This window comes from Coccomyxa subellipsoidea (genome assembly GCF_000258705.1).
Source record: "Coccomyxa subellipsoidea C-169, whole genome shotgun sequence".
Lineage (NCBI taxonomy): Eukaryota > Viridiplantae > Chlorophyta > Trebouxiophyceae > Coccomyxaceae > Coccomyxa > Coccomyxa subellipsoidea.
Window position 1 is genome coordinate 505,079 of NW_005178032.1, and position 22,309 is coordinate 527,387.

The 22,309-nt window shown below is 53.3% G+C and overlaps 4 protein-coding genes across 4 annotated transcripts; 2 read left to right on the top strand and 2 right to left on the bottom strand.

The window, feature by feature from the left end:
• Positions 1–396: 396 nt before the first annotated feature.
• COCSUDRAFT_4616 (glutamine synthetase/guanido kinase) lies at positions 397–3,274 on the top strand (the record flags this gene model as incomplete). The annotated part of the gene is made up of 7 exons (XM_005646297.1): positions 397–532; positions 733–1,013; positions 1,253–1,357; positions 1,709–1,846; positions 2,282–2,445; positions 2,739–2,883; positions 3,212–3,274. Coding segments are annotated over 7 exons (1,032 nt in total), but the record flags the coding sequence as incomplete, so codon positions are not given.
• A 1,243-nt stretch (positions 3,275–4,517) lies between these two features.
• Positions 4,518–10,549, bottom strand: COCSUDRAFT_37130 (ABC-1-like kinase; the record flags this gene model as incomplete). The annotated part of the gene is made up of 13 exons (XM_005646298.1): positions 4,518–4,562; positions 4,963–5,115; positions 5,557–5,694; positions 6,111–6,334; positions 6,724–6,844; positions 7,128–7,372; positions 7,755–7,935; positions 8,271–8,345; positions 8,658–8,852; positions 9,203–9,242; positions 9,534–9,784; positions 10,125–10,208; positions 10,370–10,549. 13 exons carry the CDS (start codon positions 10,547–10,549, stop codon positions 4,518–4,520), a joined length of 1,932 nt encoding a protein of 643 aa, XP_005646355.1.
• A 1,835-nt stretch (positions 10,550–12,384) lies between these two features.
• Positions 12,385–14,152, bottom strand: COCSUDRAFT_53862 (hypothetical protein). The gene is made up of 3 exons (XM_005646299.1): positions 13,794–14,152; positions 13,205–13,630; positions 12,385–13,052 (listed from the first exon to the last, which is right to left on the bottom strand). The coding sequence occupies exons 1-3, from the start codon at positions 13,885–13,887 to the stop codon at positions 12,925–12,927; spliced, it is 648 nt and encodes a 215-aa protein (XP_005646356.1). The 5' UTR covers positions 13,888–14,152; the 3' UTR covers positions 12,385–12,924.
• Positions 14,153–15,371: 1,219 nt separating this feature from the next.
• COCSUDRAFT_53863 (hypothetical protein) lies at positions 15,372–22,043 on the top strand (the record flags this gene model as incomplete). Its single annotated transcript, XM_005646300.1, has 11 exons — positions 15,372–15,473; positions 15,692–15,871; positions 16,207–16,365; positions 16,706–16,780; positions 17,029–17,174; positions 17,586–17,746; positions 18,530–18,534; positions 19,058–19,255; positions 19,574–19,765; positions 20,773–20,895; positions 21,212–22,043. The coding sequence occupies 11 exons, from the start codon at positions 15,372–15,374 to the stop codon at positions 21,368–21,370; spliced, it is 1,500 nt and encodes a 499-aa protein (XP_005646357.1). The 3' UTR covers positions 21,371–22,043.
• Between the last annotated feature and the right edge of the window lie 266 nt (positions 22,044–22,309).

The following is a 22,309-nucleotide window of genomic DNA, read 5'->3' on the forward strand; positions in this document are numbered from 1 at the left end:
TCATGGTGGAGGGAAATTACGCAGAAGATGTGCATCTCAATAAAATAGCACAAGATATTAAGTTCATTCGCCTCCTATTTTGCGATTTTGCTGGCATACGCCGTTGCAGGTGCTGCCCCCTTCTCTGCGCAAGTAATATTTCATAGAGACTCCAATGCTCACGTGCTCTCCTTGCCCTGATATGACACATTGATTGCTCATTGATCAGGGTCATACCAGCTCGACGTCTAGATACGATAGCAAAGTCCGGCGTAGGCCTCACAAAAGCGACTCCAGCGTTGCCGGTGAGCCCCTTGCCGAACGTTAAGCTCATATCCCTAATGACTTCTTGTAGCTTCCAAATGCGATCAAGGACAACAAGACGACGGATATCATCTCTGCTGACAGGCCTGGGGCGACACTCCCGCTGAAGATTCGGGCTTTGGGCCGGTGGGCGAGGTTCGCCTCTTGCCAGCAAAGGATGCGCCCATCAGGCCCCTTCCCTGGCGACCTACACATGCACTGGCTATTTGCGAGCTTCACAACCGGCCAGGTGCCTCCATTAACACCACACGCAGCTCCCAGCTTGCAGCAGTTCCCCATGGGGACCTCCTCCGAACATCTCGTGAACCACCTTTACTCCCTGGCACTTTGCACTGTTTATTGTGTTGGGCCTCCACCAGAACACTGCTAGGCGTGCAGCACATACAGTGTGATTTTCTGGTTTCACCTGCGACTTGATTGTATGCGCAGGGGACCCTTGGGAGTGTTGTCCAAGGGCCGCGCTGAAGAGCATCCTGGCCACAGCGCAACGCGAGCACGGCCTGACGTTCCGAATCGGCTATGAGAGCGAATTTACTCTTCTGCACCAGCCGCCCCCAGGCGACACGCGGCTGCCGCCGCCGTTTGACAGATCCGTGTACTGCCAGACCTCAGCCTTCGACGCTGCCGCACCAGGCATGACAAATCTACAACTCCTTCACAAACCAAAGCTGCTTATCAATTTCAGCAGCCAGCCCTCCTATGCAATGCATGTGGAATATCACGTCTTGTGAGTCATATCGGGGGAGGCTGCATTGCGTATGCATGCGGCCAAGGCCACAAACATCTCAGCTGCTGTCTGATCTCAGCAGCCATCACGCCTATGCACATGCATGCGCAAGAGAACAGTCTGGAGGAACATTCAGGAAAGCTGCGCTTTGCATTTGAACTCGGCTGGCATGTTGGGCGCCACAAGTATTGAAATTAGGGATTATTTCCAGTGATGGATGAGATTGTGGAGGCATTGGAAGAGCTGGGCATGCCAGTGGAGCAGCTGCATGCAGAGGCCGCGCATGGGCAGTTTGAGGTGGTCACCACCCACGACGATGCGCTGCAGGTGCGGGCATGCTCTGCCATGTTGTCAGCTTCCCCTCTACCAGACTTAATTGTCAGATTGTTGACCCTTCTAGTATGATGATGGATGAACATTCATGGGAAGGCAGCTGCCCTACCGGGATCGGTAGCAGGCCTCGTGCCCAAAAGAGATTACTGGAGTGTTTTGCACTGCACGTCCTCTGCGGCCGCTTAAAGCAAGCTGAGCATGTTTTTGCATCGAGGTCTTGCAGATGCTGCAGACATGGCTTGGTCAACCTGTAATCTTGTGGCTTGTACGCAGGAGACTGAGATATCAAAAGCATTCCTTGTTGACATCAAAGTTTGCTGAGGGCTGCAACTGCACTGTCGGCAGGCAGCGGATGGCGTGCTGCTGGCGAGAGAAGCGATCACCTCCGTGGCGGCAAAGCATGGCCTCGTGGCTTCTTTCCTGCCAAAGCTCAATGCCATGCAGGCCGGGTCTGGGCAGCACCTGCACATCAGCCTCTGGAAGGTGTTGCCTGTTTGACTGCCTCTGCATGCAGTACATCTTCTCAAGCTCTTATTATTATTGTTATTATTATTATTATTCGCTTTTCCTGTCAATATGCAAGGTGCTTCCTGCAGATAAGCTGCAGTTAAAGGCTGCCAGTTATGCTACCCCTTGTTGGACTCGCCAGATCCAAGCAAGAAGATTAGTCTCAAGCTATGCGTGCCCTAGATAGGATCAAACACACTTTCTGCCTGTTTTCGTCATCACCGGAGCTTGAAGGCCCCGGCTTGATTTGCCACAAATGGAGACACCTGATAGGAATCTAAAGACATGCCTGGCCTGGCAAGAAGGACTTTGCATGTAACAAGCCTTGCATACTGTGCATGCACTGAAAAAATTAATAGTTGTATTGCAGCCTGCTTCGAGTAGCTCTCACTTTGCACATTTTTCATGCAGGATGGCAGGAATCTGGTAGAGGGATTCGAGACCGGGGCAGGCAGCATGGCAGAGGCATTTCTGGCCGGCATTCTGAGCCATCTGCCAGCACTGCAAGCCTTCACTGTCCCATCGCCCAACAGCTACGAGCGCCTGAAGCCCGGCTGCTGGAGCGGCGCCTTCCAGTGAGTCTCCCCTGCACAGCACGCCTTACCTTTGTTGACCAATACTCTTGCAGCGAGCAGGCCAGAGCAGTCCTGCATCTGTTGTACAGTGGTACAGGGCAACGACATTCAGTTGCTTTCATTGTCTGAACATATGCCAGCACAGCTTCCATTGGTGAACGAGACAATGGACAATCTGGCGCTTAAATTTAGTAGATATTTGTCAGCAATAAGGTTATTCAGGTTATCACTCGTTTGTACAGGGGTCAGTGGGGCATGCTTTGGCAGGGGTGACTAATGGATGGTGTGTGCAGGGTCTGGGGGGTGAATAACAAGGAGGCTCCCATCCGGCTGTGCACTCTGGCGGACGGCTCATCCAGAGATTTTGAATTTAAAGCGCTGGACGCCACAGCCAACCCCCACATGGCGCTGGCAGCCATCATGGTGGCTGGGCTCCAGGTCAACCTTCAAAGTCCTCTTGCCCTCCCTTGCGCTTCTTGTTCTCTCAGGCAGCACTACTGCCAGCAGCTTGCGGCCTGTTGCATGAAGGACACACTGGAAGAGTCGCACTGTAGCTGCATGTAGCTGTATATTATTCAGAAAAATGAGCACCGCGTCTTTAAGTCCTTAAAACTGACTGCACTTCCCTGCATGGCTTTACATAATACAACCTTCGATGACAAAGAGAGCGAGGATCCTTCTATATGCACGTGTCATGAATAGATCATCAGCGAAAATGAGACTGCGCATCGGCATGAGGATGACAAATTGGATGTTGGCAATGCAGGGTGTGAAGGAGAAGGCGATTCTGCCTCCACCGCTGCAGATAGACCCAGGCACGCTGTCAGCCGAGGAGTGGAGCACTCAGGGGATCAAACCGCTCGCTGCCAACCTGGCGGGGGCTTTGGCAGGGTTCAGCGCTGACACTGGTGAGTCTACAAGCGTCCCCACACTCTCCAGCACCTGGTTTTTTATTTCAGGGTCACAAACGTGAATGCAGGGAGTGAATATCAAGCCAAGAGCTAGCGCTAGTCGTGCAGTATGCTTCAGTAAGACAGTGCGCTGCTTACCAGAGTTGTTACTGAAGATCTTTGCTCCTACTGTACTTTTGTGGCATGCTTGTACATTGGTGGCCCTTCCTGGCGCCTACTTTGGCGCTCATACTGACTTCATGTGTGTAATTTTGTCTGGGTTTGATTTGATGGCCCTGTGGGTGTGCAGTGTTTGGTGGCGCGCTGGAAGAGGCATTTGGGAAGGCTCTGGTCCGGGTATTCATGGCTGTGCGAAAGAGCGAGCTCAAGTGGGACGAGCAGCTGCGCCAGCAGAGCGCCAGCGATGCAGAGCACATTGCTCGCGTGGCTGCTGAGCTGTACTACCGATACTGAGGTTTCTTTGTGCATTTACGAGCGCGTTTCATGGCACTGCAGACATTCCGTATTCAGCAATGATATTTGGGGCCTTCTTTTCAAGAGGAATCCTGCCCATTATCTTCTTTCTCTGTGTCAGAAATGATCGCCAGCATGCTTCACATTGAGGCAGGTTTCATTGATGCATGGCCAGGGGCTAGGTGACTACGTCTGGAGTATTATTTGCTTTCTGCATTACAGTGCAGCTCAACACTACTGTCGTGGATCATATATCTTCAGTGCTGCGTCCGTTGTCAATACGATCATGATTTGCCGGATCCCTAATACTGCGACCCAACCTAGGTGGGCGCACAGGCTGCTCCAAAAAAATCAAAGCCTGCTACAAACATAGCAGTGCAATTGTAACCCACATAACGGCAGTGGCACCGTCAGACCTAGTAAAAACACTGTGCAACAATGTCACATCAGAATGCTGTAAGTCACCTTATTCCAGTCACACAGCACAGATATCCTGCGTGTTTGTCATGCATCCACAATAGAATCCAATCCTGGGAGAGTATACACAAAGTACCAACCTATGAGAATAGGGCAAGACGTACATAAAGGCAACAAAAATCCAGGAGCTTAATCTTGGTACGTTCTGGCCCCGGGATACCAAATTAAAAGAGACTTGGTCATGAAAGAAGTCCAAGCAGGCAACGAATGTTCCAGCGCCGTTTCAACGCATCATGCGCCCAGAAGCTGAGCCTCCTTCTTCTCCAGGTTCTTCACCTGTTCGTACCAAAATTCCAAAATCACTTCCTGGACCAAAGAGAAAGTCCCAACTCCGACATCCACTCTCGCCAACATACATAGCTATCAGCTAGCCGCATGCACTTGGGTGTTGTTGATCTTTACGTGTGTAGCTCTGCTGAGTCTTGATGTAAAGTTGCAGTGGACAGCATCAGCAGACAGCCTCATAGACGCCATGACAACTGGGTGCTGCATGGGTGCCAAGATGTATAGATTACACACATTTCTACTGGACAAGCCCTTGCCTGAAGCCTTCTGCTTAAGCCCTTTCGTAAAGCCCCAGCTCGTCTGCAAACTCACCTTGCTTCTGACAGGAAAAACATGCAACAACGATGCTACGTGTGCAATACTAATAAATCACTTAAGCCTGAGGCCCCACCTTGAGGAAGTTGACGAGGGAGAAGAAGCCGAACACAGAGGCGCCCACAAATGAGGCGGTGGCGGCTGAGGCCATGGCCGACACTGAGAAGAGTGTGCCGATGTTCATCATGGTGCCCGCCAGGAGCATCGATGACATCATGTTCTGGTTGGCCTGCAAAGAGCAGCGCACAATATATTTTCATGAGTCTGGGTACCCATTAAGCTACAGTAACTGGGTGCCACTGGTACATACTCCTGAACTCCAATATGCCCCATGTGGACTGCGTAGCTATGCTGCATGTTTAGGATCTTGCAAGGGAAATGAAGGCATCAGTGGCAAGCAATATTCTGTCCAGCATCACTGCTGACCCACTGCGAGCGGCTGCAAAGCATAGCTAGCAGCGAGCGATACTTTACACACTTCACGCGGCGCCAAAATGCCCTTGATTTTCCGCAGGGATCAGCAACGAGACAGAAACGCCAAAGAGAGCTGGATAGGCGAGGTACACGTGACCTCTGCAGCTCAGCCATGCCTCTCTGTTCCTTTGCTCCTCCCTGCATCCCCTCTGCTCCCAGGTACGATGAGTAACACAAGTAAACAGTGCCCGCTTACCAGGACGCGGGTGAGGGCGCGTTCGGCGTCGAGAGCGCGCACGCGCAGCTTCAGGTCTCCGTCCTCCAGCCGCCGCATGGTGACCGCCACGTCCTCGATCATGTTGGGGCCCCGGAACAGGTTCACCACCGCCCGGTTCTGCGCACAGCCACACGACTTTCAACATCAAATTGTTGGCTTCTGATGCAGTAGGTCCCCCACGCCTTTTGGTGTTTCCATTGAAGCATGCAACGCACTGGACATGCTCTGGAACAACGGTATGCAGGATGGGACATTGGGCAGTGAGGACCAGTGATACCAATATGCCTTAGGTGGCTCCCAGGTCTCTGAAGTGCAATAGTAAAAGTAACATATGGCCAGGGTCTTATGCACGAAGAAGCCAGGATGAGACAAACACAGGCCAGGCCGGCAAGAGATGCCAACAAATGGGAAAGCACAGAAAAGGGAACCCTGGACGATGCAAGCATGCAGATGCAGACACATGCCCGGCCGACGGCAGATGCAATACAGGTTATGCGATGAAACACTAGTCGGGACGATGGTGTGCAAGGCACCTGGGTGGCGAGGCGTTTGTTGAAGTCCTGCTGCAGCTTGGCAAACTGGGGCTTGGCCTCCAGGATGAGGGAACGCGCGTACGGCGCAGCGATCTCGCTGATGTCAAAGCGCGGGTCCAGCCCCTTGCCGATGCCGTCCAGCACGGTGAAGGAGCGCACAACAAACGTGAACGTGGCCGGGAAACGGAACGGCTTGTCCGCCGACGCCACCAGCAGATCCTCACCTGTCGCACACCAGCAAGTGTCAGTTCTACTTGCAATTTGATAAAAGCACGCGCCTTGCATGCCACGATTTCAAGGCTGGGACGAGGGCTAGATTTAGTGTGACATGTGGGGATGCTGGCACCTGGCATACGGAGATACTTCTTGACAATGCAACTATGTGCGTGTGTCAGAATATAGCGTCCCTAGCCCCTGTCTGATCTGATCAAAAACAGGAACAGCCAGCACACATGCAATGACCCAATGGATGCAGAATTTCGGCTGATTGTTTAATGTCCATGAAACCGGAGCTTTGGCTGCAAAATCCTTTCCTGAGTCCCATTAGTCTGAAGCAGAGCCTGCCAATTACAGGTCAACATCAGCCAAGTAGAAAGAGTGCAGAAGGACGCACCTATATTGGCGAGGATCTGCTTACGGCGGACCTTCTTCTCGTCCTTACTCAGCTGATTTTTGAAGGTGGCGCCGTACTCTGGGTTATTCTTGGCCTCCTCTTTCTGCTGCTGCAACCGCTCCTGTAGCCCCATGACACCACCACCAGTCAAGCATCGCAGGAGGCCGTTTGTGACAGCACCCTTACATTGATCTTCTGGGTCTGTCAATCTATGTGAAGTCACACACTAGCAGCTGGCAAGATCTCGAGCCAGATTTATTGTCTTCATGCAGAGACTTGCTTCCCCTCTCATTGTCCGGCACAACACTTGCCACATTTAAACCGCACCTCCAACTCCTGTGCATTGCTCAACGTGCCACCGCGCTAAAACTGTAGTAGAGGACAAGGGCTGGACAAGGAGGCACCTCGAAGGACTTGAGAAAGAACACAGCCGTGCGGCGGACGGCCACGCGATCACCACCGGGAACCAGGACACCCATGGAAATGAGCGCCTCGATGCAGCGGTCGGGGTCTTTCTGGTAGACCCCATAGAAGAGCTCGAGCAGCCCAGCGCGCACATCGCCGGGGATTGTGCCCATCATGCCAAAGTCGTAGTAGATAAGGCGGCCGCCGCCCTCCGCGTCCACTGCTATGTTGCCCGGGTGCGGGTCTGCGCGCGCATGCTGCTTGTCAGCGCTTAATGTTCAGGTGCACGAAAATGGCAAGACTTAAGTGCTGAGCATTGCGTTGGCTCGTGCAAATCTGGGCGCAAATGACAGCTGGTCAGTGCGGGAATGTTCCCGCAGACACCCAAAGCATTCAGCAATGAAGCACGGTTTGAAGGCCTTTTCAAAGTAGGACTTGAGATGCAGGGCGGTGCAACAAGCCAATTTTCTGGACTGTACACACGCTCCAGACATGAATGATGTTAGAGACAGAGCACGCCAGGCACAAGACAACCTCCACAGCAAGACACAGCAGCCACCACGCTCAGAGCTCTTTCTTGTAAATAGGACAAGCAGTCATGGTTATGACACGCGCAGAAAAAACACCGGCGTGGAAGAAGCCGTAGGTGAGGAGCTGCTGGAGGTAGCACTCGACGGTGCGGCGGGCGAGTTCCTTGCGGTCTACGCCCATGCGCTCAATCTCGGCCGTGCGGTTGATCTTCACTCCCGGCGCATACTCCATCGTCAACACCTGCTGCGCTGTGTACTTCCACAGCACCTTGGGCACCTGCGCAACGGGCATCACAAGCGTCATGATTCCTTGCACTCAAGCCTTCAGACATTTGCATGCCAGATGACTGGGCCAAAGATAGCTGACACATCAGGGAGAAAGCCCAGTTATGCGGCAGAACAAGTGTTGAAAGTACTTGCAGTGTTCAAACCGCTGTGTGATGTGCGCAACACAGCCGAGGGAGGCACTGCGGCTGGGTCTCAGACGCGCTGCGCAGACGAAAATGTGTGATGGGCTATGAAGCATCATAGATAGAGACACAAAGTATTACTGCTCACTTCCAAATGCAGGGGAGAGGGGGGCTCAGGCTTCAATTCTTGCAGATTGCTCACCTTGATCCAGGGCGTGTTCTGGAAGTTCACGCGGAAGCGGTCTGCGTTCTTGCCCTCGAGCTCGTAGTCAATCTCCTGCAGCATGCAAAAGCACATGTCAGTCCTTCTGACCATGTTGCCACACAACATTGAGAGACTGATGACACTTGAGAAAGCGGTGGCCAACAGTCAATTGGGGCTGGTGTTGGGTCAGAAGGCTGGATCATGAAAGTCCACTACATTGTTGGCAATGCTATGTCCGGCATTGGAATATGCTATGCATGCTGCGCGGTGTTCTTTGTCTGTGGTGATCAAGGTCTGGACATTATGTTTTGGCTTGCTGATGTTGCCCTGAGGGACACTGCATACGGTGTACACCCCTGGATGTGTCAATAAGTAGCATCAGACCTGGTAGAGGATGCGGGAGCACTCGTCATATATGGCGACCCAATCGCGCGCGGCGCCGTCAGACTTGGGGTCGACCGCCTGCAGGATCTGGGCCAGCACGCGGATGTTCTTGAGATCCACGTCAAAGATCTCCTTGAGGTAGGGCCGCTGCACCTTGACCACCACTCGCTCGCCGTCCACGCGCGCCAGGTGCACCTGCGCGCATGCCCCCGGCACATGTCAGTGATAGCTGTTTACAGGTCCTCTACCCTCTTGGGGTGGTTGCCTGTATACAGTCCTCCCCTTTGGCAGATTGCTCATTCCAAGGCACGTTTCTTGTGGATGACATGGCTTATAATGAGGCCATAGAACAATGAGCAGCAAGCCTGCAGCATGTTGGGAACTTGCTGCTTCTCATTGGAAGCCTCCTGTGGTAGAAAGGCGCATGCATGCACCTCTGACGTCTTTTGGACATCAGCATGGGATTGAGTTTATGCAAATGCCGGTTGCACAAGATCCAGGGAGCAGGGAACGCAGGGCTACAAGGAGGGAGAGAGGAAGTACACCTGCCCCAGACTGGCGGCAGCGATGGGCTCCAGCTGAAACCTGCAGCAGGCACAACACAGCTGTGAGCTCCTGTGCATTGCCAGCTGAAGCCTACATACACGACCTGCAACGGTTGACTATCACTGGTCGGCCTGCACAAGAATTTGGCACAGCCCAGATATAACTCTTTGATCCAGCTCCTGCACACCCACTGACACTTGTCAAGGCGCCATATTGCCCTGGGGTCCCCTTCAGGCAGAGCAGCTACACTCTGCCAGTGAATGTGCTGCTCCGTGATGCAGTGGAGATCTATCAACAGGGTAGGCAATTAAGCAGGGCAGGGGCACGCACTCCTGAAAGACCTCGAGGATGGGTTTTCCCAGGCCGCGCTCGACGGTGGCGACAGCCGCCTCCGAGGAGAAGGCGGGCACGTTGTCCTGCAGCATTTCCAGCTCCTTGACAAACTCTGGCGAGAGGACGTCCACGCGCGTGGAGAACTGCTGCCCGATCTTGATGAAGGTAGGGCCCAGCTTGATTAGCCCCTCGCGCAGCCACGCCGCCAGATTTCGCCTCCGCTCCGACACCCGCGCCTCTGTCATGCCCTGCGCGCAGTGCTTTCTTCTCTCAAATTGCATGTTCGCCAATTTCCGCTGCCCACATCCTTATTGCACATAGGCTACTTGTTCAGGGAATCCCGACCGGAATTGCAGCATGGGGGAATAACATTGTTCCCTCACGTCTGCCTCTTAAGGCATTGCAGGTATGGCACCTTTTAATAAGGGCCTTGTGGGGGACTGCAGGGTTCCAATGAAGAACAAGCAAATGTGTGACATACATTTCTGTGGCAACCGCACATGTGTACACCCCTGAGCATGCACTGCAAGGAAGTACTCAGGAGCTGCAAGAATAGCAAGTGCTTGTGGAGTGGGACGCAGCACTCACCGCTTTTCCATATGAGAATTTTCGCCCGACGAGCCACAATTTGAAGAAGAATTTTATCGCAAAGCCCCAGATCATGAAGGTCCGCTGCAGCAAAACTCACCATCCTCAGCATCTTAGATCCTGGTCTCACTCAGGAAACTCGCGCAAGTTGACATCTCCTGCTATATGCACGATGTGTACACTCTTCGAGATTCCCTGATTCCATAAAGATAACATCAAGGCTGATAGGATAGTCTGCTGCGCACCTGCCAGACAGAGTATGTCCTGAAGTTGCTCCACCTGCCGCCAGGAGCTTGGTAGGGCGACCTGGCAGTCGATTTACTGAGATCCTCTTCTGCTGCTTCCCTGCCGCTGGTGGCTGCAGCATCCTGCTCCGCCAACCTGTGCACATGCCCCACTCCACTGTCAGCACACCCTCCCTGCATATCATCCGTATGCAGTCAATCACAGTTGATTAAGAAGGACACCCTTAATAGTCAACCTCTCCTCTCTTCTCTTTCCCTTTCTCATCTCTTCTCTCCTCTTCTCCCTTATTCTCTGCTCAGCTCTCCCCTCCTCTCCATGATGCTCATTTGGAGGTCAGGTGCGCGAGCAAAACCACATCACACCTGTGCCCAGCCCGAGTGCCTGAAGCTACCGCGGCATACCTCTCCTGTGCGCAGGCCTCCAGCTGTCCAACGTCACAGGGGTCCGCCCAGCCGTGGCCTGCGCCATTCTGTGTGTCCTCCACAGCAACCACCGTGGCGCCGTTGCCATTCCTCACGTTGCCATTGCCGTTCAAGGCTGCGACTGGCTCTGTCTCCCGAAGGTCCAAGAGCGTCTTGCTCTTCCCGTTGCCATTGCTGCTGTGGCTATCTCTGAAGTCTGCCTCCAGGACGACGCCATTCGCAGGTGCGCCGTTGGAAGCGCCGTTGGAGTTTTTGGTGTAGGTTGCACCGTTCAGGGATGCTCCATTCTGGGGCAGCAACCACGAGGAGAAGCTCAGCCAGGTGAGTCAATTTCAAGGCTGACGGTCCACACCAAGATAATTGCGCAATCTCTAAGCAAGATCGAGCAATTTGTCTGTTATTGCATGGTGACGTGTTTTGACCACATCTGCCAGAGAGCACCAAGGGCTAGGCAACACTTGGTTTCCCAGATGACCAATTTCTGGAGTGCTCTTGACATAGCTAGCACACTGTGATGCACCTTCAATCACAACTCGCACGCAGGTGGCTAAATACTGAAAAGAATATTTGCACCACCTAGTAAAAACACCTGTGCAGCTACCCGGCAGCGTTGCCCCTGAACACGTAGTCAAACTTTTGTGTTCTACGAGCATTTCGGTCACCTCGCTGTTCCCTGTTCGAACAGAGGCACGTCTCTGCGAAGACGCTGATAGCCTGCGCCTGTGCTTTCTGCTCCCAAATAGAAGATTTGCTGGAGCGGTACTCTTTCCGATCAGGCTCGTCCTGGCGCCGTTGAGGCTCGACGAGGTAATCATCGTTGGCAATTTTTTTCACTCCATGCAGCAGTGCGGCAGCAACGACAACGAATCTGTCGAGGCAAAAGATTTAGAGTGGATAATTTTAGGGGTCGATAACCGCACATCCGCTGCCAGGTGGACCCTCTTTGGGCCTGTCGTTTGGGCAAGCGGGCTTTCACACCGAGGAACACATTTGCTGTCAGTGCAGTGCCAGTCTGCCTACATTAAGGTGATGCTTTTGCTCTGTCCTGCTTGTGGCCCTTAAAATATGGCATGGAGGCAGGTGCATGCATGTGTCTGCGGCCGCAGAGCATGCGCCCGCAGCCGGCTCTTGTGCGTACATATGCACACTAGTGTACTGTGCAGCGCGGCCAGCTTGGCAAGCTGAGCTTGCCCACTGGGAGTCTAAACAGCTTGGAGTCTTGCGCTGAGCAATGGAAGCTTAGCATGCAGACATAACATTGCATGCATAGTCGTCATATGATGCATTTACAAAGTGCATTGATCAATCATGAATGCATCAATCACACAGTCAAGAAGTTTCTTGGGTTGACACCGTGAGGTGACCATGCTGGGCGATGCAGTGGTTCGTTTGATTTGTAGCCAAGAGCACAGCTACGAAGCCGCAGAAGGAGTCTTGATCAAGAAGTCTCCATTAAGTAGGTATAGGCTACTGCCAGTGGTCAGGGCAGCGCCAGTGGTCAGCGCTAGCTTAGCGCAGCGCTGTAAGAGGGCTGGTATACGTAAACAGTTGCAGCGGGCAAGCAACATTATGAACAGCCAGCTGGACCCAATGGGGAGTGCAATTTATTACAAATAAACCGAATTTGCGGAGTCATGTACTGAAGTCCATGGAGCTGCACACCGGTGCAACCACATGCAGCACACGCCTAGCCTGTTGAAATTTTAGCACCTACCACAGGCAGCTTTCAAAGCAGGTGTGGTACTGAATTGTGCCCCGGTGGCCTCCCAGAGAAATGGAAAGATGCAGGGAAAAAACAGGCCTGTAATCCTCTTGAGACATTATACATACAGGTGATAGAGACCGATTTTGTATCACACAATTAACAAGAAATTCTCTGTTCAGGACGCAGATCACTTCAAATCACGCGCATTGCATTTTCAAAATCATCTGCTGACGGCAATTTTTTTTGCGGCACGTCCAACAAAACCTAGTCTACTGTACAATTTTCTTTTGCCTTTGTCCTACCCACAGTCAGGACAGCACCCACGGTGGCCCTTGAGAGCTCTGGTTTGCACAGCAGCGCCTCTCTATACTGGCCTCTAACAATTTCTGTTCGCTGCACAGGCGCATGCCACCGCAGAATTGCAACATTACTTGTTGACATAGCCGTCCCTGGCGAGCGCTGCGAAAATATTGATGGGCAGCCTTTCGCAGGGCTGGCCAGCGCTGTCCACCTCATCTGCAAACTCCAAGCTTATTTGCGCCTCTGGTGCTCCCGCTACAACAGCCACACAGGTCCCTCAGCTGTGAGTCGCTACACACATTATGCATGCTACCACAGGTCAGAAAAGAAACCGGTTCTTTGCTCTGCAGTGGCTGGGTTGCTCGACCATTGACAGTAAAATGACAGGGCCATTGGGAAGGTCCAACCTGGAGCCTCGTCCAGGGTGGGCAGCTCAGGAGATGGGCGCTCCATCTGCTGTAGGATTGGGCCGCCCAAGCGCAGCCGGTCAATCGTCTGGGCGCGGGCCACGGCCGGACCCAGAGCCTCAGTCCTGAGCATTGGATTTGCCTGATCGAAGTAGCTCGCATCTGGCGGCCAGGCACCTGGGCTCAGCGCGCTTAGTGGGAAGGTATCAACCCCCTGAGCCTGCTTCAGGGTCCTTCCAGGTTTGAGCTTCCTGCAGCCGCCGCTGGCGTGGCTGCGCGCCTGGAAGCTCTTGACGCTGTCCATCACACGCGGCACGCTGCCAGGGGCTTCCAGCGGGGCTTCCAGCGGGGAGGCTGGGAGTTCCCCCAGGCTTGCCAGGGGCGCTCCCCCAATCAGAGCATAGATGTGGTTGACCTGCTCCGCATCTGCAGCAGCATTGTTGAGCTAGTTGAATGACCGGACGAAATCTTGGAAGTCTGTGAGCACTGCCAGGTTCCTTCAGGCAGGGAGTGCAGTTATGTCAGTATGAGTCGATAGTGCTTCAGGGGATGGTGGACTATTCACTACAGGGGTCGGAGGACAAGTCACCCGAAGGAAAAGCAAGGCGTTCGCCGGTGAGCCTCCTCGCGTGAACACCGTATGCCAGCAGGAGAAAAAGAATTGCAATACCGTGCCTCCTCATGTCCCCATACTCGCTACGCAGCTATATCGTTATGTGCCTTTAAGGGTGACTACCTAGGTGATCTGCTTGGTTTCCTCAGGGGGGAACTCTACAGTGCTCCCCAGGAAAGACGAGCCTGTCACCAGCGACTTTGGGCTTTGCCTGGTTTCTTTACTAAAGACCTCGTACGAGAAGGACACTGTGATGCATTGGCACGCAGGAGCACTTCTGTCCCTCCCAAAGCTGTACGTTTTTTAAGGAAGCCCTCACTGTCGGGGAATATCACAATGCCCAAGGGTAGCCCAGGTTGGCTTTCTTCGGCAGCTTTGAAGTTGCATGGGTTGCCAAGATTGGCCCACCACGGTGGCAGCCCGTTTCGAGGCTTGAAGGCATCCTCGAGAATCCTAGCATGGGAGCGGCATCAATCTTGTTCCGCGCGGGGGAAGCGACGTCTAGGAGCATCTGTCGACCAATCAATGGGCTATATCGCATCGAAAGGCTTTTGATGCAGTACGCAAGCTAGGAAGGATAACCTATGCCCTGGGTCGCATGCGTTGTTACCTGCACCTAGACTCGCTCTGTAGTGGATCTGATCTAGATTGATAGAAAGGAATTCCGATGATGGATCTTTGCATGGATGCTTCCGTCGTGCACCAAGGCTTCTGGCCCGCTAAGCTTCGTGGTCCTCGGTGCCCAGTCCCGCATCCGCTTGCCCTCCTCACATCACCGCTGCAACAGCGGCCAGTTGGGCGCTTGAAGTCGCTCTTCAAGGAGAACTTTGTCATCAGGGACCAGCGAGAACATAGAGGACGCGAAAAGAGGGGAAGCGGTGTCCTCCAGGTTCGCCCCGCTAATCCGGTGCATCGCGTGCATTGAAAGCTTATCCAGACTCAATCGCACCCTTGCCTTGCTTCCAGAAAGTAACATAGCATATTCTGATGTCTTTTTCATTAAAAATGCATATGTAAATCGAAAGCGAAATAAAAGGCACACAAGCAGACGTGTACTCTTTAGTCTCTGGATCAGTCTGAGCCCACAATTTTTTGCTGATTACAGAAGCCAAGAGACTCTTACAATTTGTTCACTTCTTGGTTCCAAGACTCATGCAGCTGATGCCCAGCAGCGAAAACCTGGCATACTTCTGCATGATTGTACTGCTCCTGCACTGCTGTCATTCTCACAAGGTTGTCTTCCGTTCTGCCTGCACAGGAGTCGTCTTGGCGCCCTGTGATCAGCCAGGAGAAGCTGCTTGCAGACAGGACAGAGCTTGCGAAGATCACAGTGGTTTTACCGCCTAGACTGGCCAGTGCACTCCTAGAGAGGCCAGACTTCTGTGAGGTGCGCTGCTGAGGAACCCAGCCTTCAATTCTGATCTGCAGTGGCTTGTCCAGTGACATCTCATCAAGTCAGGGCACCTGAAATGCACCGTTGCGACATGGGGGTGAGCATGGTGTAAGGCCATGCAGGCTCATTTCTGTTCCGCTGTGCAGATTGTGGAGCTTGTGATGGATCTGGGGAGGACGCCGCTTGCAAGGCTGCCCTCCGGCGATGTGCGACTGTCTGATGACGTCATCACTCAGGAAGACCTAGCTTACGCCATCAGCAAGGTGCTCATCTCTTCTTGTCACTTTGTGAATGCGTATCTCCTGGTCTGATCTCAACTGCATCACAGGAACCGCCTGCTGCATTTGCTGTATCAAGCTGGGTGAGCCAGGAGTAGCATCTCGGTCTTCTTCCTAGCTAAGTGCATTTTGCCTGCATTCTAGTCAGGCAGTATCTGGCGTTGAGCTGTCGGAGGATCAAGATTTGATCACGTGGTTTGCAGCTGGGGGCGTTTGGCGACGACAATCGGGCGGGGATCGACCGCACTCTGCACCGGATTTCCTGCATGCGCAATCGCGACGGGCGAATCATCGGGCTGACCTGCCGGGCCGGCCGGGCGGTCCCGGGCAGCGCTGACATGGCCGCTGACCTCATCGCCTCCGGCCGATCCATCCTCTTCATGGTGCGACGCCGCTTGCTCTGCCTCTCTTGCACTGCCTCTCCTGGTCTGCCTTTGTGCTTGCCCCTGTTCTGGCAAGCCATAGAAGTTCAGCATGTCAGATGCTTGCCAGCACATGCTGAGAATAGGCGAGTTGGTTGCTATGTGTGGCTGCGTGGGGTAGACTGAGAAATGTGTTTCTAACAGCAGTTCCCTTTCTGGCCTTTATAAACACACTGTTGTACATCACAGTGCAGCTTCTTTGTCTTACGATTGCACATGCATGCATCGCCGTTGCCATGCCGTTGGTCGTCGGAAGAGGGGCCGGGGACTGACCCAAGGCTCGGGGTGGGTCGCAGGGGCGGCCGGGGGTGGGCAAGACGACGGTGATCCGCGAGACGTCGCGGCTGCTATCGCAGCTGCACCAGAAGCGCGTGGTCATTATTGACACGTCTAATGAAATCGGCGGTGATGGTGACATTGCTCACATCGGCATCGGCCGCGCGCGCCGCATGCAGGCACGCCCTATCAGCTGCCTGCTTGTCTTTTCAAGGTCACAATGACATTCTTGTGCTCTGTGTGGACAAATGCTGAAAGGCACACTTCGGTTGAGCACTGCCCTCAGTTCAGCCTTGGCGCTTTGTGAATTGGCAGATTGGGAATTGGCGTCCACATAGGCAGCCTCGTCCCGTACCTAAGGCAGTCGCACCACTTTGCACACGTAGCTTGCATCAAGCATGGTCAAAGGCAGAGCTTGCCGTCCTGTTACAATCGAAGCTGTCATGTCAAGGGGCTGGGAGTAGGCAAGTGGTGGCCCTGGCAAGTAGTCATGTGCTTATCATGCTGACTGATGCGCAGGTGTCCAAGGTGGCCGCGCAGCACCGCACCATGATCGAGGCGGTGGAGAACCATATGCCCGAAGTTGTGATAGTGGTGCGCACAGCACCATCCTGCTGTGACACTCTTGAGCTGTGGTGTTGGAGCAACTGCCCCTTTCTTTGTGGGAAATAAGATCAAATAGTTCCTTGGAGTTGTGGATCTTGGAGCATATGGAGCACGGTTGAGTGTGAGAAAACCAAAGGACACAAATAGGATCTGCTTTCAAGACGCCTGCTGCAGCCTTGCAAGGAGTGTACTTTTCAAAAGACCTGCATGCTGACGAGGGATTTGTGGGGGTCCAGGACGAGATCGGCACGGAGGCGGAGGCATTGGCTGCGCGCAGCATAGCGCAGCGCGGAGTGCAGCTGGTGGCCACGGCTCACGGCGGGGAGCTGGCGCGGCTCATCAAGAACCCCACCCTCTCCGACCTCATTGGCGGCATCCAAGCGTGCGCACCCATTCTCTGCCTTCTGCTTGTCCCTGATCCCTGGTCTCTGCCATCCCTGGTTTCATGACATGGTAGCCATAGTCTGGGCTGCTCAATGGTGTATTCGGTGTCTTGGGCTTCTTCTCGCAAGCCGAAAGCAAGGCAGTTCCATGTGGTTCAGTGAGTGCTTCCCACCTTGTAGCCGAAGTGACACCCCAGTAGAGGTGGAAACAAGATTTTAAATTCTGCATTCCTGGGCAGCATATCTCCCCCGAGTGTCCATGCAGACACTTGTCACACATGTCACGGTGTCCGAATGGTACACAGGTGCACAGAAAGCGAGTACCAAACCCACATTCCCCAGCGAGCACCCTTTCAGTATCACACTCCCAAGGGCGCAGAGAGGTTGAGCATGCCTTTGGCTGTATACAGGGTGACGCTGAGCGATGAGGAGGCGAAACGGCGGAAGGGCCCCAAGACTGTCATCGAGCGGTGTGCGCCGCCGACATTCGATGTGGCCGTGGAGATTATTGATCGCAACACGTGGCGCGTGCATCTCGACCTCGCAGCCGCCGTCGACGCCGCGCTCAAAGGTTCGCCGCGCGCCCCACCTGGCGGATCCACCTTTTCACTTGCCACACATTGGCGCGCCCCGCCCCAAATGATTCACCCTTTCTCTCGCCATGCATTGTTTCTATTGCCTCTTCCCACTTGCTGCGGGCATCAGCCACCCTACAACGGCAGCTGATGTTTTCTGGCAAGCTATGAACTGCGCCGCTTCTTGGACCATGCATCTCCGCACCGGAGATTCACTCAGAAGGCCAAACTCTGGATCCTCTGCCAAGGAGCTGCATCTGTCAATCAGGGCAGCCATGCAACTGTCATGCTGCACACCAGCTTCCTCTGCCATACTGGCCCTGTCGCAAGCCTCGACCCCATTCCATCGCAGCAGGCATTCAGCCACTTGAGATTTTGATTGGGCACGCGCAGGGAAGGAGTCGGAGGGTCAGCTGCGAGTACAGCGCGAGGACGGCAGCGTGGAAATTCTGGACGGCGGCGCCACCTGGGACGATGACTCATCCTCTGCCACATCCTCCATTGATGTGCGTGCACCTCCCAGCTTGCTTTTTGTCTATCTGGGGTTGCCTCATCACCTTTTGGCAACTGACAGGTTGACATACTGTAGTACTCATTCTAAATTATGCAACAAATTATTGAATTGAGCCTCCGGGAAGGTACAATAGTAGCTTTTCAGCCAGCGGGGCTGAGAAGCTACCCCAAACTGCCCCAGACTGTATGCGGGGAAAAAAACTATGCTGTGCCCCAAAAAGCGCTGTTCACTAGTAAAATTGCGCCAATTTTGGGGTTGCGGGAAGTAATGGTTTTCCAGCATGTGGGAAAGCCCTGCGGGAACCTGTTTCAAATAATGCGGGGTCTAGAGTTATCCTATAGCAGTTTCATTTTAGCCTCATGCCTGTCATCAGGGTCCATGTAGGCATTGACGCCCTGCCTCGCTCTGCAGCCAGTGCAGTCGACCTTCATCTTTCCACCTTGATGCTAAGAGTATCAGGGGCACCTTGTTTACAAAGCGGCTGCATCTTGGATATCTCGTCAGGCCTCCCCCGTGATCTTGTCTGGCACCTTTAAGTCGACATGTCAATTTACATAACTTCAGCCCAACGCATGCCAGTCATAAGGGTCCATCTGAGGTCTGATGTTCTGTCTCGCTCGACAGCTAGCAAAGCAGCGATTCCCCCATTTGCGCCACTCAAGAGATTTTTCAGAGACGCAATTCTCACACTCATGTCCTGGTATTAGCAGGTGAATCATCTGGATTTCAGGGCAGAATTCAGAACCCACATCTTTGAGCATGTCCATGACGACATAGCTGTGCACATGTGCAGGAGGAGAGCAGTGACCGAGAGCCGCGTGCAGGCGGCAGCGAGGCGGAGAGCTCGTGGAGCACGGTCGGCTGGTACGGCGGAAATGTGGACGAGGCGGCCATCGCCATTCTGCCGCACGGCCTGGACGGGCATGGTGTCAAGGATGTCATTGCCGGGCTGGGCCTGCAGCGCAGCGTGCTCCTCACACCCCACCTGCATGTGCGCGCACATACCTCTCTCTGACTCAGCTTAATCTCACCTGCTTGGAGCATCGTTGTGGATTATACACCACGTATTGAGGGACATCTAGGCCGCATTTTCATTGGAGTTGTATTTCCTTGGACGTTGCCTTCTTTCATTTTTTTGATGCTAAACTTCGAAAATTGGGATAAGATTTCAACAAGACCTTGTTCCCACGTCAATAGTGCTATGTGCTGATGAGCAGAGTAGGGCCAAAGTGTGCGAGTGAGCCATCCTTTGAAAGGGCAGAACCTCTGGGAACTCTCTCGGCTGATGTGGCATGCTGACGGGGCGCAGGAGGCTGACGCGGTGCTGACGGTGCGGGAGCGGCTGCGCGGCGGCGGCGACGATCTCATAAACGAGGCGCGCGCGGCCGGGCAGGCAATCTTCTCCATGAAGAGCGGCTCGCCACCCTCGGTCATCAAAGCCATCCGCGCCCTTGCCGGCATTTACCCATCTCCTCTCTCCCTTCGCGACGCCTCTGCAGCGGTGAGCATTGCATCACTGCACTGCACTGCTGGTGTAAATGACGATTGAATGAGTTTCCTGCAGCAATGTCGACTTGCTGTCTCTGAAGCTGCAGCTTGACTGTTCAGGACTGCAGCGCTGTGCGCAGCTGCTTGTCAATTGGAATGATCGAGCGTCTCTTCAGAGCTGGAGGTTTTGTGTTTGGTGGCCAAAGAGACATTGTTTGGCTGGTGTATATACCTGCGAGGTTAAGGGTCTTTTCAATGGCGTCTTGGGAGAAACAACACCGACCACTGGTTGGCAACCAGCTGCCCAAAGAAAACCCCTCGGTGCGAGGGGGAGATTGTCAAAGTTGAAGTTTGTGAACAAACGTCGGTCGCGCAGGTGGATGCGGATCCCAGCAGCCGCAAGCGAGTGGCGCTGCGCAGCGAACAAGACATTGCGCGCATGACCGGCCGCAGCAACATCGTGTCCAAGGCAAGTATCTGGCCGCCGCTGCTTTCTTTTTCACTTTCTCTCAGCCCTGCTTTGATGCTGTCTAGGGGGAATATCAGCAGCTACTTTAGGAGATGGAGACATAGAGAGTCATCAAGAGTGTCAACAAAAAACCCATTGTGTCACTGCTCTACCACTGCTTGGAACAGCATTTCTGGTGCAGCAGCCACGATAGGGGAGGTAGAGCTACCTTACTGCTCCTCACTTATTATGGGCCAGGCAGCACTTCATTGAGATACGTCTTTGTTTGCAATTCCTCAAAGTTTGCAGGGCTGCCTCAATAGAACAACTGTGTCATCGCTCTGGAGCTACTTGGAACAGCATGCATGGTGAAGCAGGCAGGATAGTGGAGATGGAGTAATCTTATCGCTGCTTACTGAGGTCCAGATGCAGCATACAGGCTATATCACTGTCCCTCTCCTGCCTGCTTTATTTGGCAAGGCTGACTATTGGTGACTTTTTTTGCAGACGAACTACAAGAAGAAGAGCCTGCTTTAATTGGCAAGGCTGAGCATTGGTGACTTTTTGTGCAGACGAACTACAAGAAGAAGAGCGCGGCCCTCGAGGAAGCTAAGGCGGCAGTCGAGGAGCTGGTGCTGGCGGGAGGGCACGCCGCAGAGCTGCTGCCGCGCTCACCAGACATTCTGAGCGCTCAGGTAAACACACCGCTCTCATTGCAAAAGTCTGACCTAAATGCGGCCATACTTGAGGCCTGATTTTTATTATAGCTGCACATGCGCGATCTGTTCCATCCCGGTCTCTCTAGCAGATCCTGCCACACGAATGCCCCTTATGTTTCAGAAACATGCATTGCACTGTTCCAAGTTCCGGTAAACTGAATGACCTTTGTGATTCTGGTTTTGATCACCTCAACTTCATAATCATCAAAATTCCCCATAAGTGATACGGTCATTCCCTGATAGGGAAGCTGAGATTCTTTGGCAATGAAAGCAGGATACTTGCTGCGTGCAGGAGGACTTGGTGCGCTCATATGATCTGCCCTTCGAGGTGGTGGGCAGCGACGCGGATGCGCGGCTGCGGATTCTGCCGCAGGGTTACGTGAGCGGTGACAAAGAGCGCAGCCTGGGCGCTGAATGGGACAGCAGAAACAGCGGATGGCACACTAGCTGACGCAGATCATTATATTCAATTCTCTCCAGACTGTTAATCAGAACAATTGGATTCTGCGTCTACTGCTTGGCATGACAGGAGCATTTTATTGGTGCATCGAGGCAGGCTGCCCGCCAAAAAAGCACTGAAACTAAGGTGTACATTTTAGAAGTGGAAGGAAAAAAGCTGCACCACATTGGGGCACATCAGAAATGAATATCAGGAGGTAGACAGAGGGGATTGGCCAGTGTGATTGATCCATTGGTTGGATCATTCCTGTATTGAGAAAGGGTAGGTCCAGGATTGAGTGGCACCCCAAACTTGGGCAGCCCAGGATTGTGAAGGATTTTGGTCAGCCAAAATAAAATTAACACTGATAGTACCTCGAGACTTCCTTTCAAAGACACAGCATACTTGATGAGCACTGAGCCTGACCAGCAGAGCTCAGCACCAAAAACTCGTCGAGAAGAGAAGACATACCAAGCTTTAAATTGAAATGGTTTTTTCTTGTCTCCGGTAGGACTCCACCTTAACTGATCAGGAAGAGACGAGGCATGTTGTAGGACATGGAAGAGACGAGGCATGTTGTAGGACATGTTTATTGCCACGACGTCGACTGTGCTGTCCTTTACTAGCACCCTCGCCACAACTGTGCCATTGAGAGCACTCTAGCTGTTAGTATGATTGCGAGATCACAGCTATCTGTTGATATCCTTCTGAATTACCAGGCAGACTTGAATCATACTGTTCCAGATCTTACTTGCCTAAAAGCATCAGCACATCTGGTGATTTTTTTTGGGCAAACGGGCAAGCTTGGCACAACATGTTCCTCAGCTGACACCATACCGACTACAAAGACAATGGCAAGCTGCAATCAAAAGCTGCCACAATCCTGCCCCTTGTTGGACTCGCCGGATCATGCAAGACCCAAGCAACCATGGGGCACAGTGCTCAATATTT